The 16,054-nt window shown below is 42.9% G+C and overlaps 1 protein-coding gene across 2 annotated transcripts in view; it reads left to right on the top strand.

The window, feature by feature from the left end:
* XDH (xanthine dehydrogenase) overlaps positions 1–15,531 on the top strand; it is a gene marked incomplete at its 5' end in the record, with an annotated part of 50,536 nt that extends 35,005 nt beyond the window's left edge. For both annotated transcript variants that reach the window (XM_082305556.1, XM_082305555.1), the window contains 15 exons: positions 319–452; positions 2,506–2,593; positions 3,222–3,308; positions 4,756–4,947; positions 5,437–5,582; positions 6,181–6,262; positions 6,856–6,951; positions 7,684–7,812; positions 8,838–8,912; positions 9,759–9,811; positions 10,964–11,078; positions 11,744–11,809; positions 12,792–12,980; positions 14,277–14,444; positions 15,430–15,531. In XM_082305556.1, the coding sequence (XP_082161682.1) occupies positions 319–452; positions 2,506–2,593; positions 3,222–3,308; positions 4,756–4,947; positions 5,437–5,582; positions 6,181–6,262; positions 6,856–6,951; positions 7,684–7,812; positions 8,838–8,912; positions 9,759–9,811; positions 10,964–11,078; positions 11,744–11,809; positions 12,792–12,980; positions 14,277–14,444; positions 15,430–15,480 (1,671 nt within the window). In that variant the 3' untranslated portion in view covers positions 15,481–15,531. The remainder of the gene's footprint in view (positions 1–318; positions 453–2,505; positions 2,594–3,221; positions 3,309–4,755; positions 4,948–5,436; positions 5,583–6,180; positions 6,263–6,855; positions 6,952–7,683; positions 7,813–8,837; positions 8,913–9,758; positions 9,812–10,963; positions 11,079–11,743; positions 11,810–12,791; positions 12,981–14,276; positions 14,445–15,429) is intronic.
* Between the last annotated feature and the right edge of the window lie 523 nt (positions 15,532–16,054).

Raw genomic sequence — 16,054 nt, 5'->3', positions numbered from 1 at the left:
AGTGAGGAGCATGGACAGAGTGGTACAGATGTCAAACCCTGTGCTAAATCAGACCTATGTCTTGGTAACGTCACCTCATGTCAGCCTCTTCCTGAATCCGATGCTGTCTACAGAAGCACTGTGCGTCTTCTCACCTCAGAAATTAAATACTGGGCTTATTGGTTCCAATTGTGTCAAATCCAATTGCAAGACCAATAGGACCTACAATGTAACAGAGTATTTGCACTGTTGCAATGGTTGCAGAAATGTAATGTGTTGGTATCTAGTTCTTAACGTCACTCAGCTCTGTACATGTTGCACTATTCTGTTTTTCTTTAGGAGTTTGCTGCTAATGCATTGGGAGTCCCTTCAAATCGGATTGTGGTTCGAGTGAAAAGAATGGGAGGAGGATTTGGAGGAAAAGAGACTAGGAATACCATTTTGACAACTGCAGTAGCTGTCGCAGCCTTCAGGTAAGCTTGAGTGTGGGGAACAGGGCTTTTTGCTTTCAGACTGGCCCAGCCTGCCTCTTTCTGGAGCACCGTTTGCACTGGAACACTTTCAAGACTCTTCAAGTCTTGTTACTGTACAACTTATAGCAAGCCTGGGATTTCTCAAGGGAGATGTCTAATGGGCTCTTAGCTGGTAGGAGGAATTGAACCTGCTCAGAGGGGCTAAGCTTATGCGGGAATGTCAGCTTTTAGGGGGAAAACTCCCTTACTCTGCTGTGGTAGTCTTTGAAAACTCTTGTATCTCAAATTATCTGCCTCTTCCCTTCACCCCAAACCCTTTCAAAATCCAGCACTAGCCATGCTGGTTGTTTTGTATAATAGAGGTATGAGAGTCTCTTCCTTGCTCAAAACTCTGCTACACCAGCCTTGCACCACTGTTTCTCTGCTCTTCTGCTGTCATGGTTTAACCCCATTTGGCAACCAGTTACCACACAGCCACTCGCTCACCCTCCAGCTCCCAGGGGGATGGGGAAGAGAATCAGAAGAGCAAAAGTAAGAAAACTTATGGGTTGATATAAGAACAGTTTAATAATTGAAATATAATAATAATAATAAAAATTGTAATGAAAAGGAAGACAACAAGAGAGAGAGAGAGAGAGAGAGAGAAACAAAACCCAGGAAAAACAAGTGATGCAACTGCTCACCACCTGCTGACCAATGCCCAGCCTGTCCCCAGGCAGTGATCGCTGCCCCCTGGCCAACTCCCCCCAGCTTATAGACTGAGCATGACATCATAGGGTATGGAATAGCCCTTTGCCCAGTTCAGATCAGCTGTCTTGGCTGTGCCCCCTCCCAGCTTCTCGTGCACCAGACAGAGCATGGGAAGCCAAAAAGTCCTTGACTAGCGTAAGCACTGCTTAGCAACAACTAAAACATCAGTGTGTTATCAACATTATTCTCATCCTAAATCCAGAACACAGCACTCTACCAGCTACTAGGAAAATTAACTCTATCCTAGCTGAAACCAGGACATCTTCAAACTCTCTCTTTGGATTTTTCCCTAGGAAGGGTGGCAGGCCACTGAACAGAAACCCGTGTTTTTCAAACCCCTAGAAGCTCAGGGAATGAACCTAGACTGTAACCATTTGTGAAGCATAGATTGGAAATGTGTTTTTGGTTTCTGGAGTTTTGATATGGGCTCATCTTTCTGCAAGTTTCTGTGGTTGTGAGTGAACATGGCCTCTGAGATGACATTTGTGCACTGTGTGTAACACTGCCCTTCCCAATACTGCCCTTGTAGGTGAGGGTGCTGTGCACCTTGCTGGCAATGCTAGATGGATCTTGCAACACAGCAGCAATTTGATAAAATTCCTTTGGAAGATAACAGCCAAAATGAAGCTCCTGTACTTAAATCAGCTTTATTTTTCCTGTTCTGAGCAAACCGCCTGCTTTCTCCAAATAATCAGTAATGCATGTGCATTTTTTTCTTTCCTTTATCTCTGCCAGCCAAACCACTGTTTTATATCCCAGAGGTTATGAAATAACATCTATGACATTCCCTAGATATTTTTACGTGAAGAGAGGCAGTTGAAGGCAGATTTGTTAGAAAATGAAGACAACCCCTCCTCTCTTCCTTGTTTTCCTCCTTGGATAATAAATAAGCAAATAAAAAACAAGGTCAAATTGAAGGGTAGTTAGTACTTTAGTTAGCATTGCTATATAGTTCATACGGCATTCTCTCCTGCAAAGTCAAGAGAGTGCCTTGAGAAATAGTCTGGAAAACAGTGATTGGTCAGTTATTAGCATCTGTCTCTGTAAGAAACTGTCCTTTTTAATATAAGAGTCTCCGCAAGAGTTTTCACGAACAGGTCCCAACTTCTAAGATTTTAAATTTTTTTTTTTTTACTCAATCTTGCCATTTTCTTAAGATGAAGATATATAAACCAAGCAGTTCACCCCTAGCTCTCCATTGCCACTCTGGAAAGACAATGCTCTCAAAAAAGAGGAGAGCCTTGCTTGGTAGGAACTGTTTTGTGCGTTTCAGGCTTTGCCTGATAAATGTATCTTTTAACAGAACTGGCCGCCCAGTAAGGTGCATGCTGGATCGAGATGAGGACATGCTGATAAGTGGTGGGAGACATCCCTTCCTGGGGAGGTACAAGGTATGCATACCTATGAAATGAATGCATGTTGTCTCAGTGTTGTCACCTGAAACATCAGAGGGTAGTAAGAAACTGTGAAAAAATTGCTGCTCTGGGTTGTTTCACTGCTGATCTCCCCTGCTGCAAATGGATCAGGTCAGCTGGGTTATAGCATTTTTCCTGTTAAAGTCCTGCAGCAGCTGTTTTGGCTCGGATGGTTCCCTTCTTGTGACCTCAGCATAAATATTTCCATCTTCCTTGCAACCAAGACTTTGCCCCTGTTGACAATCACATTGTTCTTAGATGCTTCCCTGTTTGTTTACACTATCGTACTACTGTTTGTTTTGTTAACTTCCTTTCCTCTTCAATCCCCATCCAACTGCTGCTGCTTTCAAAGCAAAAATCCTGTTAAGGAAAGTGTGGCTGTGACAAGTGGCCGGCACTTTTTTAGAAGAGTTCTCTGAAGCAAGATTAAGGTGCATACATGGACCCTTTACTGGGAAGCTTCCTCAGTTGCTGCCTGTGCTTCTCCTATGATGCAGCAGAGGACAGTCAGGCTTTTGCCTGTATGAGGTCCATTCAGTTTTTGGAGGGAAGCACGAAACAGAACTTTTTGTAGAAAACATTACTGAGGAGACTCTCTTGACAGGTTGGTTTCATGAAGAATGGGAAAATCAAGAGTCTGGAGGTGTCATACTACAGCAATGGGGGCAACTCTGTAGACCTCTCTTATGGTGTAAGTAAAATTTTCTGATGGCTAACTGGGTGGAAGACGCTTCCCCTGTGCAAGCTTTTGCTCTGACTTCAGTGAGTTGTTGTCTACAGCATGGCTTGCACACCTTGCTCTCTGACACGACTGAAAACAGACCCTGATGGGTTTTTGGAACTTCTACAACTGCTCTTTGAGCCAACTGACCTGCCTTGGCATGTGCCACATAATTCTTATTGATGCTGTAATAACTTGGATTAGGCAAAAGGGTCAAGAAAGTTTGCTTTGCATTACAGAGGGTTGTGATGGGAAACTTGTTGCACAATGCAAGATGACTGATAGTTCTCTAGCTCTGGGGAAAGCTAGTTCCTTGCAATAAGAAACATCCAAGTCAGTAGGCTGATCGGGGCAGGGTGCCTAAATCAACAAGCTTGTTAAGGACTGGCTAAAGCTAACATGGGGTTCATAAGCACTAAGGACAAGAATGGGCCTGAGTTCTGAGTTTGTCTCCAAGAATTTTTGTGATGATGATTAAAAAACCCCTCCTTTTCTCTCGTGTGAGTGACCAACCCCATAGCCTAGTGTCAGTCATGTTTATTCTAGTTCCCTTTCTCTAGTCCACTGACTCTTTGAAAATTTTCTGCAAAAATGAATCCATTTCAGTAGGAGAGAACTGAAGAGCGCTCTAACACAGCCACATTCGATGCTAGCAATGTGGTTGGTGCCGTGCCAGAGCAGAATGGCAGGCAAGTGTCTTTGCATAAACTAAGGGCCTGGTGGAGAGTACATCTAAGTGAATTGTCTTTTTGACTGTGTCTGAATCAGGGGACTGGAAAGTACTCCATGTTGAAAAAAGGTTGGGATGTGCATAATCTCCTCTCTGTGCTGCTGCTGGAAGGGAAATCTGGGAACACAAGCCAGAAAGCAGCTCTGGCCCTTTCACAGTTTGCACAATTAGCAGGCAAAGATCTCAAATCTTGCAGTTTAGATATAGCTATTGAAAATCTTTATTTCATATAGTTGCCCTTACTGCCATAGCCCAGCTGCTGAGTCATTTGATATGAGCAAGACTTCTTTTCCAGTAACAGATTACTCAGTATAATTAAAAGAAGATTCTCCTTCTTCCAGGTGGGTAATGGCATTTAGTAGCAGTTTGGCTCAGCGTGAGCCCAGGGCCAGCAAAGGACTTTGAAGCTCAATCTGTCCCAGGGACGTATGTGTCAACAGAAAAGTGTGCTTATTGTCCCGTCCTTCAGGAGGATACCGCTTAACACTCCATTGCAAATGGGAGGGAGTACTGGCTGCATCTCAGCGCTCACCCAGCTGTGTTGACTGCAGAACTGCAGGGTGCAAAAGAACGTGCTGGTTGTTGTAAATTAGCTTCAGAGCTTTCCAGCCTGGCTTTGGCAGCTAGTGAGAAGTCTGACATGTAATTCATGTAAAATGTGTCCCCCCCTTTCCTTCTTTTCATCAGGTTCTCGACAGAGCCCTGTTACATTTGGATAACTCCTACAACATCCCCAATGTCAGCAGCATGGGCGTTGTTTGCAAGACCAATTTGCCTTCCAACACAGCCTTCCGTGGCTTTGGAGGGCCCCAAGGAATGATGATTGCTGAGTGCTGGATGAGCGATGTTGCTCGGAGGTGTGGCCTGCCACCTGAGGAGGTACAGATCCACATACACATTACAGAGCAGTGCTGCCTTTGAACAAGCTCTGAGAACCGGACACAACCACAGAAAGCATAAGAACTTTTGCTTCATTTTTGCTAAGCCCTTAGGATCTCAAACTTTCTGTATGACAGCCAGATTGTAGCATGGATTATCTTCTGCTTCATTAAATTCCCTCAGTAGCCTCAGTTGTGTAACACCTGCTTTAAGGACAGATATTAAAAAAAAAAAAAAAAATGCCAAAGGCACTAGGTACCTTAATCTTACTAAAAATGTGCTTAAGTCCCAATCTCTCTTGAAAATTCCTAGCCTTAATGTCTTAGTCCCCATTTTCCCATAAACAGATATATGTCTGTTAATTCTATTGTTCTGTAGAGTGAGCAGAGGAGTAAAACTAGGAACCAACATGCTTTTGATGTCATCCATTAAAAAGACCTAGTCTGAAGCATTAAACTTGGCGTGTCCTTTATCTGTCTCTTTGGGAAGGTGCGGAAGCTCAATCTTTATAATGAAGGAGACCTGACTCATTTTAACCAAAAGCTGGAGGGATTTACTCTACGAAGATGCTGGGATGAATGTTTGTCAAGCTCTAGCTATCATAACAGGAAGAAACTAATTGAAGAATTCAACAAGTAGGTGTTCTGGAGCTGTCTTGTTACTGGGTGGACCTGTTGCCTACTAACTTCTGAGGTTCTCTTAGCAACTTGAGTGATGTGAAGTCAGACCTTATATTTGCAGAGCGACTTCTAAAAATTTCTCTTTTTGAAATTCCTTCATGCTCACAGTGGGAAGAAACCTCTATCAGTAAGCTGTAGTTTAAATAAGGCAGGAATCAGACCTAGCATGACATGATTTTTTTTTTAAGGGAAATGTAGCGAAGGAGAGGGGGTCTAATAAGTCCAGTTAGGCTTTTCAAATGGCCATCAAGGCAATTTGTTTAGGCTTTCCACTGCCTTATAGTCTTTTTTAGTTGGTTTGTATATACAACTGAATAGTTAATAGTCCAGACAATTGCTTCTATAATGCCTGGGTGAGCATCTTCAGTTTGTATTTCTTCTTGTTGGGACCCATAAACAAAGCCAATCTTTCATAAAAATTACTGGTTAACTCAATCTATATTGCATTTAGGTATTTCATTTCTGCTTTGATACCCAAGCTGTTGGAGGGAAGCACAGTATTGAGTTGTGATGAAAGCCTCATGAGTATACAAATAATGTTCTTTCCTTACAGGCAAAATCGCTGGAAGAAGAGAGGGATGTGCATCATTCCTACCAAATTTGGCATCAGTTTCACTATCCCATTTCTGAATCAGGTCTGTAAGTGTCATTCATCTTTTCGGTAAAGAAGCTAGATTTATGCTGCCTCCCGAGGCCCTTCTCCATTTGTACCAAACTGGAGCTTTTCAGAGTAGTAGTAAATTAGTTAAGAAAGAGCATGCATTTTTCAAACCAGAATCAGCAACGCAACAGTTACCAGTTTATACAGTCCAAAAGAAACCACAATGCAGCTATGTTTCTGTGGTATTGTGTTATGTTAATTTCCCTGCCTATTCCCTCTTCCTCAATAGTCAAAACACTGTGTTTGACCCAACTTGATGGGCTGTCAGTGGCCTTAGCAAGTTCAGGTGAAGGATGCATCTTTGTTTCACAGGGGCAGGTTTGGGTTACTTCACCTGCTTTCTGAGCTGAAAATACTGACTGAGGTTTATTAGGTCAATGGAACTTTTAGTGAGTTGGTGAGACTAAACCAAACTAATCTCAAGTGTAAATTAGTCACTTTAATTGCACCGAAGAACAACACTGGTCAGGTTCCAAATTAATTTTCTCTGTAGTTTGTAACTGAAATCTGTTAAGTACTTCACTAGTTCATTTATGATGGCTCTTGGATTGATGTTCCCTTTTATAGGCTGGAGCTCTGATCCATGTGTATACAGATGGCTCTGTGTTACTTACACATGGGGGGACTGAGATGGGTCAAGGACTTCACACCAAAATGATTCAGGTAATAATGAGTTGGGACTTAACCGAATGAAACATCTTTTCATGAGAATTACACTCACTCTATAGTATTGCCTCCGACAGCTTGACACTTCCTCTGTGTGCATGCGTAGGGTAATAAATCATCACTAATTCCTCTTAACTGTTTCAGCAGCAGTGCTAGATTTCCAGAGTATTACCACAATTGAGTATGAGAATTAGATTCTTCATCATCTTAAGTCTTATTATGTAGATAATGCAGGTTATGCTTACAATCTAGCTTCTCTGGCAATTTCATTGCATCCCATAAAACTGTAGTTTACGTATATTTTATACAAAACTTAGTCATATTGTAAACATATTTATCTGCATATGCTAATGCCTTTGTGGTTAAAAAGGCCTAAGGGAGCAACATTGTTTTGGCAGGGAAATGAAAGGGCAATCTAATAGGGCTCTCTATCCTCCGATTCTTATAATTGTTGAGAGAAGAATTTAGTCTCACAATAGTAAAGTGAATGCCTGTCATTGGGGCAAAAGCGTACGTGTGTGTGCTCGCACACATTCAGTCTGTGAGGGGCAAACTTAACAATGTTCTGGCTAGCTCTCAGTCACCAAATCAACTGAGTCTTCAAGAAAAATGAAATTTAGGATGGGAGAGGGTAGAGGTTGCAGTGCGGATCCTAGCAGTGTAAGCAATGAATGATAATGCTCATGTATAAGAAGAGCTGCTGACCAGTTGTTTACCTTTGCTCTGCAGGTTGCTAGCAGGTCACTGGGAATCCCCACCTCCAAAATTCACATCAGTGAGACCAGCACAAACACTGTCCCAAACACCTCCCCAACAGCTGCATCTGTCAGCGCGGACATCAATGGAATGGCTGTCCATGTACGGAAACTGAGTTATTTAAACCCATGGGTTATAAGCTAGGACTCCAAAACATGAAAAGTTGATATGTATTTATCTATTACTTAAGGAAAACAATAACCATCAAAAGGCAATTCCAGGCTAAGGATACCTCATAACTTCATTGCCTGCTATAATTACTGGCAGTGTTAGATGATGAATGACCTTATTTTTTTCAAGTTGTTCAAAACTCTCCTTCAGTCCTTTTGTAGTTCTAAAATAGAGTGTTTGTGATTACTCAAAATGAACAGAACAAAACATCCATTTAAATAGCTATCTTCTTAGTAATTAACACGAACACGGCCTTATCTGTAACAAATATATTGTGCTGCAAATATTAATAGCAGATGGTTTGTGGGCTGTGCTCCAGAACCAAAAACCTCTAAGTGTTGATACAGTCAGAACAAAAACCGTTCTGTAGCAATGGTACGGTCAAGACTGTTGCAGACATGGCGGAGTTACCAATGCATATATTTGCAGGGTATGGGACTTTTCCATTGAAAAGAGGAATTTAGTACTGGTCATTCTCAGGTTTAAAGACAAGGCCAAGTGTCACCTCTAAAGTAAAATCATCAGGCTGTTTTTATTCTCTGCGCATCTTGTCTGAGTAGGTTGAGTTTTGGCAAGAATATTTTTTTTTTCTGTGTTATAGGATCATCTTGCTAGATATGCTAAGATGTCCTGCTATGACTTGGTACAGATAAAGTTATTGTATAAATGGGCGGACTTCTGATGTTTTGTGTCATGGTCTGGAAATTTCTGTGCTGTATTTGGGATTCCCTTCTGCTATCAGCACAGCCAGTCTGCTTTAAAATCCTTTTCAGTTAACATTTCTTCCTATATAGCAAGACATCTGTTACTGAACTTTGTTCCTTTTTATGATATGCCAAAGTCCTAAAGGCAATATTGATTTAAACAGAAGGTTCTTTGAAATTCTTATAGGGCTCTTAATACTATAAGCTGACTTTTCAAATCTTAAAATATTGTTTCTCTCTGTTTGTTTCTAGAACGCGTGTCAGACTATCTTAAAAAGACTTGAGCCGATCAAACAGTCTAATCCCAAAGGATCCTGGGAAGATTGGGTAAGCTGTTTGTATCTGTCATGAGACAAGTGGGCATTGTCAGAGATTGTTTTAATTGGCAAACCCTGTATGCAGGTATATCCTCCAGGCCTTCTGCATCTTGCTAGCAAAGATTTGAGCAAAGACAGTGAAACAGAAACCTGGCAAGGGAAGTAACCAAAGCTTGCAAGAGGTCAACCCCAAAACATCAGTTATGACTTTAATACTGAGATTTCTCCAGATCCTGGGGCCTGCCTATGACAAACTTGACCAAATAAAAGTATTGAGTGGTTACATATGTCTTTCTAGTCAGCCTACAGTCTAGAAGACAGACGGGAAGAAACCTCATTTGTAGTGAAATGATTCTGTGACAAAGATGACTCTTTATTGAGCTGCCATCCACCTCCTGTAGTGCTCCTTGGCTGCGATATCTCTGTGCCCTCAATAGCAAGAGACTGGTGTGCTGTAAGGCGCTCAGGCCATTTTCTGATCCAAGCTCTTCTCTTTGTGGGGGGAGCTTTGTGATTTGGAAGTCGGGATAGGATTTCTCCTGGCCTCACTGAGGTCAAGATGACTGTCAGTTTAACCTTTGTCTCTGAGGTTGAAAGTCTAACCTGTAGCTGAGAGCCGAACAAATAATCCCTCTGCCAATGGGCAAGTTCTGCCCTTGGTAGCTGCTGACGGGGCTATTTGGGGAAGCAGCTGCATCATGATGTTTCCCTTGGCAGTGCTGGTGCTGAGTTGTGTGACAGCTGTCTGTCACTGGACACCTTCTATTCATGCTCTCCTGGAAATGTGTTTGGGGTAGCTATTTTGCAGGGACTGGTTGGACAATTACTGTTTTCAAACTCTTGTTCACTTTGCCAGATTAAAGCCGCCTATGAGAACTGTGTCAGCTTGTCGGCCACGGGGTTTTATAGGTGAGTGAACATTCACGCTGCAGAGGTACAGCTCTTACTCGATTGCATGGATTGCATCCCAGGGAAATTCTGGGAGGATTTACAGCCCCCATCCCCCTGTCACCGCTCTTAGTTAGGGCTGCATTCCCCTTCCTACCTAGAAATGTTAAGCTGAGGTTAACACTCTCCTGTCTGGGGAGAATCGGTTCCTGATTGGAGCACAGCTCTTGGGGCCAACTTCGGATCTCATGTAAATCTGAAGTGGCTCTAACTTCGTTGTAGCTGACCTAGGTCTGAGGAGGCATAAATGAAATCGGAGCATTGCCTGGGGCTCTGCTCTGTGCTAACCTCGTGACTTAGTGTTGCACTAGAACTGCCATGCAGGCAAAAAGGGGGCAGGGGTTGTCCTTGAGGACAAAGCTACTTACAGAAATTGGCTGGACCGGTATCCTGCCTGTTGTGGCATGAGGAGTTACCAGTGTTTTCAATTTCATTCTCCCACTTTCAACTCTTGCTGGTTCTTGTGCAGTTCTGAAATGAGGCACTTTTCTTAGTCAGCTTTACTGCTGGAGGAAAACAGAGATCCATCATCTTTGAGGCGCAGGGGTTGACATAAAAAATAAACACAGTGTTGAGAAGAGCCTATTTGGGACTAAAATACAATATGAACTCATTTCTGTTGCATCTCTGAAATGTGTTTTTCTTTTAACGAAGTGGCTGTCAGTATTTTGATAAACCAGTTTTCAGATAAAGTATAAGTAGCCAGATACAAAGTTTGCCATAACTGTGCAGTTTTTAGCTTAATCCAGTTTCTGGTTCAACTTGATTGTGCTCTGAAATTTAATAACCTCCAAGAAATATTCAACTGCACTCTAAAAGCAAAAGATTTGCTACTGGGTCGGTGGGAAGGAGTTCATAATAGTCTTCACAAGCCCTGAGATTCATGGGAAAATAAAGATGGCTAAAATAGTTTGATAGTTTCAGTCAGGTTTTGGAATAAAGAACAGCTTTAGCAGATTTCTATTTATAGTTGTTTACACTCTTTATTTCTGCATGGGCTTGATGGAAGGGATGGAACAGAAGTGAATAAGGATTTGGATAAGTTGCAGTGTGTTTGTATTCATTTTGATTGTTCATGTAATGAAATGTGGTTTTGTTTTTCTTTGTATCAAGAATCCCTGACCTTGGATACGACTTTGAAAAGAATGAAGGGAAACCATTCTGCTACTTCAGTTATGGTGTTGCTTGCTCTGAGGTTGAGATAGATTGCCTGACAGGTGACCACAAGGTGAGGGGGTCGGCAGTGAAATAGCCCTCTGTGTTCAGGTGAGGGAAACATTCACAGGGAGTTAGAACAAATACTGGGTGTCAGCCTGTTCCTAGCTCTGTCATTGGTCTGGTGTGACCTTCAGTAAATTTCTTAACTCCTCTATTCCACAGTGCAACAATCCGTAAAGTACAATAAAACGATAATTATCTACCCTGCGGGGATATTAGATGGCTTAATGAATGATTGCAAAAGTTATTGGATTTGCTTAAGTAAGAGATGGCACCACTGTGTTAGCACAAAGGAACAGAAACATACTGGAATTGAGTTAATCATTAAAAATAGCACTGAAGACTTTTAGAAAGAAAGAAAAAAAAAGAAAAAAAAAAATTCATCAGAATCTGACCTAGTTGGTTATGCTCAGGTACAGAGCACTGACGCTAGCAGCTTGGAGCTAATATAAGTTGGATCCATTGGGTCTCTGGGGAAAACTGCAGTGACTTCCTTTGGTTTGCTTTAGGGATGAACTCAGAGTAAAAGTCAGTGTGAAGAGTTGATCTGAGATAGATTTTTGAACACTGGCCAAGTGTGGGTAGTGGTTGGGTACATTACTCCTCCTCATACAAGACCATGGTGTACCAGTTTCAGTCTTCTGTGCTGATTTATTCTTTATTTCTGCCTTTTAGAACATTCGCACAGACATTGTTATGGATGTTGGTACCAGTCTGAACCCAGCCATAGACATAGGACAGGTAAGTGAAATAGTGTTGCTGTTTCCATCATGTTAAAGTGATCACACTACTCTCAGGCTTTTCTAGATGAGCTATTATCCCCCTCCAGGTTGTGCCTTTGCAAACAGAGCATTTTAAACTTGGGTATCCAGTGAGGCATTTTAGGCTAGCTATGAAAACCAGTTTGACCTACGCTTAACTATGCAATAGGCACAGAATTATGTAGGGAAATATCCTGTTGGTTTTTGTTGTTTTTGGTTTGGTTTTTTTTTTGACTCCTTTATTAAGACTACAGGATATTCTCCAGTTACCACCACACTGATGCTTTTCAGCATCTGTCTTGCCTAAGGAATGAATCCAGATAATACTAATCTGATGGAATAACCTCATCCTAGGCTTAGTTTCCACAATGTGGCATGCGAGACTAAATCCCACATCTGATTTTTATACTCCTATCTGTCAATATCAAGTCCCATTTAATTCAGTGAAAATTCTTCTCTGAATAAAGAGTTAGGGTGGTAGATTCTGTCCTCCAGCTACTGCTGTGTAGGGATCTCAATAGGAAGTTGGACCAGTTGCAAATTCCTTGGGCAGGGACAAGCTTACTTCCGTATTTTGTGCAGTAATGATCACAATGATACCTCTCAGCAAATAAAGGTGATAAACACAGGGTTGTTTGATATACCAAGAGATGAATCGTTTCATCAGATGAATTTTTTCATCAGAAAATTCCTGTCCTGTGTTTACACCATATCTGTTTGCATGTATTTGTAAATTGCTTCACCTGCCAGGGAAATGCAGCCACATCTATGTGGGAACAGAGGAATTGTGCAAAGGTGCCAAGCTGTACTCAGCAGAAGGGACAAGTGTTTAGAGATGAAAAGTGGGAAATTAGTCAGGAGGGGAGGGCTGAAAACTCCAGTGGAAATCATCACTGTTTGTTCTTGTGCAGGGAAGAACAACAATCAGAAAAAAATGTAATCTTGTTTGGGTGTGTTTGTAGATAGAAGGAGCATTTGTCCAAGGCCTTGGGCTCTTCACCATGGAGGAGCTGCGCTATTCTCCTGAAGGGAACTTGTACAGTCGAGGGCCTGGGATGTACAAAATCCCAGCGTTTGGAGACATCCCAACAGAATTCTATGTGTCTCTTCTCCGTGACTGTCCAAACAGCAAGGCGGTTTATTCATCCAAGGTATACCTGTGAGATCTGCAGGCCTCTTACTGTTCTATAATTCTGTGAAGCTGAGTGTGCTAAAGTAATGATGCATGTTCTCAATAGTTAATCTTGTTATGCTGGCTTTATTCTGGGGTCATGATGTTTTCCCATTCCATACCAGAAATACGTATACTATCGTTTATAGTTAGGAAGATCTAAAATAACCTGCACATTGCCACCCTAATTGTCCATTAGAGAGAACTGAAGTGGCTTTGCTGTACCAGTTCTGCTGTAACAGAGGTTCCCTGTGTGTCAGGGTCCTGGTTGCCCTTCCCTAGCACCAGAGCCACTGCGGTGGATAACATTTCCAGCAGTGTCATTTCCCCAGATCTGATATACCAAGAGCTTGTGTCTGAGTTTTCATGTTTTGCTTTCTTTACTGTTTCACAGTGCTCATGTCACCCTTAAAGGTCCATTATTAATCCACGTGTCCTTCCCCTGTTTACATTGCAGTCAGTGCTGTTCTCTGCAGTTGCTGAAGGCTGCACAGAACAGGGCTGGATGTACAGCATCAAAGAATTTGCTTTACTTAGGGTTCAACAGAGCATTTAGAGAGGCTACCCAGCATCCTTATCTGTATATGCCTGGCCTGCCTCCTTACAGTTTCCCATTTCCCCTCCATCCACAGGAACATCTTCATCAATGAGGAGAACTTTTTGGGTCATTAGTGCTGATGACAGAATTAAGAAAAAAGGGTCTGGCAGGGACCTCAGTACTAGATAATACTTGTGTAATCCCCGAGGGAGGCATTCCTGCTCTGCTGGTTTGCAAGGACCTCTAGTGATGGAGCATCAAGCTCTCTGCCCAGACAACTCACCACTGCCTTATCTGAATTCCCTTTGCTGCAATTTTAGCACCATCCAAAAGGTTGTGGGAATGGGCTAGTCCCTTTTTCCTTCATACAGCCTTGCTGTGTCAGAAAGCTTGTGTTTTCCTACTGTCTCTTCTTTAAATGGACTGGGGGTTGTTTTAGCTCAGCCTTTCCTCACTGATCACACCTGGCAGACTGGAGGCTGTTTTAGCTTTGTGTTTCCTCACTGTTCACATCTGGTAGACTGAGGTTCACATCTGGAGGGCAAGGGGCTGTTTTGGCTTGGCCTCTCCTTCCTGATCACATCTGGGAGACTGAGAAGTTACAACGAAGGAATGAGGAATGCGAACAGTTCCTGATTGTCATGTAGGGCTTGCTTGTTTTTCTGTTAGCCTCATTAGTCTTTCCAGGGCAAGGACTATTTTGGGCTGCAGCCTCACTCTTGCTTGTGCTCTGTCTAGGCTGTGGGAGAGCCTCCTCTGTTCCTGTCTGCCTCAGTGTTTTATGCCATTAAAGATGCCATCTACTCAGCGAGGAAGGACTCTGGCCTGACTGAGCTGTTCAGGCTGGATAGCCCTGCCACCCCAGAGAGGATCCGCAATGCTTGTGTGGACATCTTCACCAAAATGGTAACAGCTTCTGGTTTCATAGTCTGCTCCCTAGCTAGCCTACCCCACATGGAGTGTGTGTGCTGGTCACAGTGGCCTAGGTCTGGGATTAGGGCAGGATGGGGGGGCTGTGGCCCTGCTTAAGCAGATGTTTTTTATTTCATGGGTGTTATCCTTCATTTAACATGCTGCCAAATGAGAGACAAATCCACAGACCAGCATTGCTAGGGCTCCCATTGCAGGAAGGGCTGACATACAGTATCAATGAAGTTGCAGTTCATCCCTCCATCCTCCAAGTGCTGTCTGTAGAACAAAGGCACTGACTTGTTGTCCTGAAGCTCCTGACTATCATCTCTTGGGGAATCACCACCACTAACATATCTCGCAGGTCCATTCTGTGATTTAGTGGTGTTCCTCAGGGAGGGAGGGAGAGGAAAGTGTTACTGAAAATGCTCACTTCTCCTTAATGTTATGACCACAGGAGCCTCCTTAGAGGCTGTGGGCTTGATCTGAAGGAGTGCAGGAGTTAACCTTGTCACTGTCTCTTCATGGGCTCCTCCTGTTACAGTGTTGTGACAGGGCTGCATAGGAGTGGGTCACTACACAGAGTCCTGCCGATTCCTGTGTGACTTGGTAAACACAGCTGTCTGTCCATGTAGGCATCCTCCAGGCTTTCGTCAGCTTGAACCCCACTGTGGTTAACAGCAAAACCTGGATATCTTAGTCCTTCTCACCTAACACCTGCATCACTGTCTGGGGAGAAGGACTCGGAAATGGTTTTGAGAATTTGCACAAACTGTTGACCATCAGGCCTTCAGCTAGAGCCAGGCACAGCCTCTAACACAAGTACTATGAGACAGACATCTCTGTGTTTTGAAAGACTGGGATACGAGCTCAGATCTTCAACAGTACAAAGTCACCCACCTCAAAGGGAGCATGATGGGGCATGCCGAACCCAGGCCAGGACCCTCGTTTGTTGCTAACTTAATTTTTTTTCTCTTTACAGTGCCCTTCTGCTGAGCCAGGGACCTTTAAGCCATGGTCTGTGCGTGTGTAAAAGGGAATTTTTGAGGAGCAAACTCTCCTTGTGAAACTGAGCTTACACCAGAGGGACCACAAGGCAGTAGGACTATAACGGGAAAAAAAAAAAAAATCTGTGTTCATTTGGCTCATCTACTGATTCATGGAGCTTTCACATTTAATTGTCCAATCGTTGTTTTCTCTAGGAGAGGAAATTGCTGCCAGATTATAGCTGTGATGTAAATTCAAATGAAGAGTAAGTGGAAGGTCATGTTATCCAGGTGTAATCAAAGAAATCTTACACGTTTCATTTAAAATTGCTGCAAGGATGGGAGACATGCTTAGTACTAGCCAATGTGAAATGGCAGGGTGGTTGTTTCTTTTTTTTTCCCACTATAGGGAAAAGATGGATCACCTTGTGATGCTATGTCAAGAGGGACTTAAATGCATTGAACCCAGACAAACAGTCCTCTAGCTGAGATGGGGCAAGGCATGAGAGGCACTGAGGGCTGGACTCTTGTTGTGTCCCCTCTGCACACAAAGCCAGATATACACTAGAGGAAGATGAGGAGGAGTTTTGATGTTAGCTAACGAAGATGGTCTTACCTACG

The sequence above is a fragment of the Platalea leucorodia genome (assembly GCF_965183815.1).
Source record: "Platalea leucorodia genome assembly, chromosome: 3".
Taxonomy (NCBI): Eukaryota; Metazoa; Chordata; class Aves; order Pelecaniformes; family Threskiornithidae; genus Platalea; species Platalea leucorodia.
The sequence above is the reverse complement of the archived record's forward strand: the minus strand, read 5'-3'. Positions and strand labels throughout refer to the sequence as shown.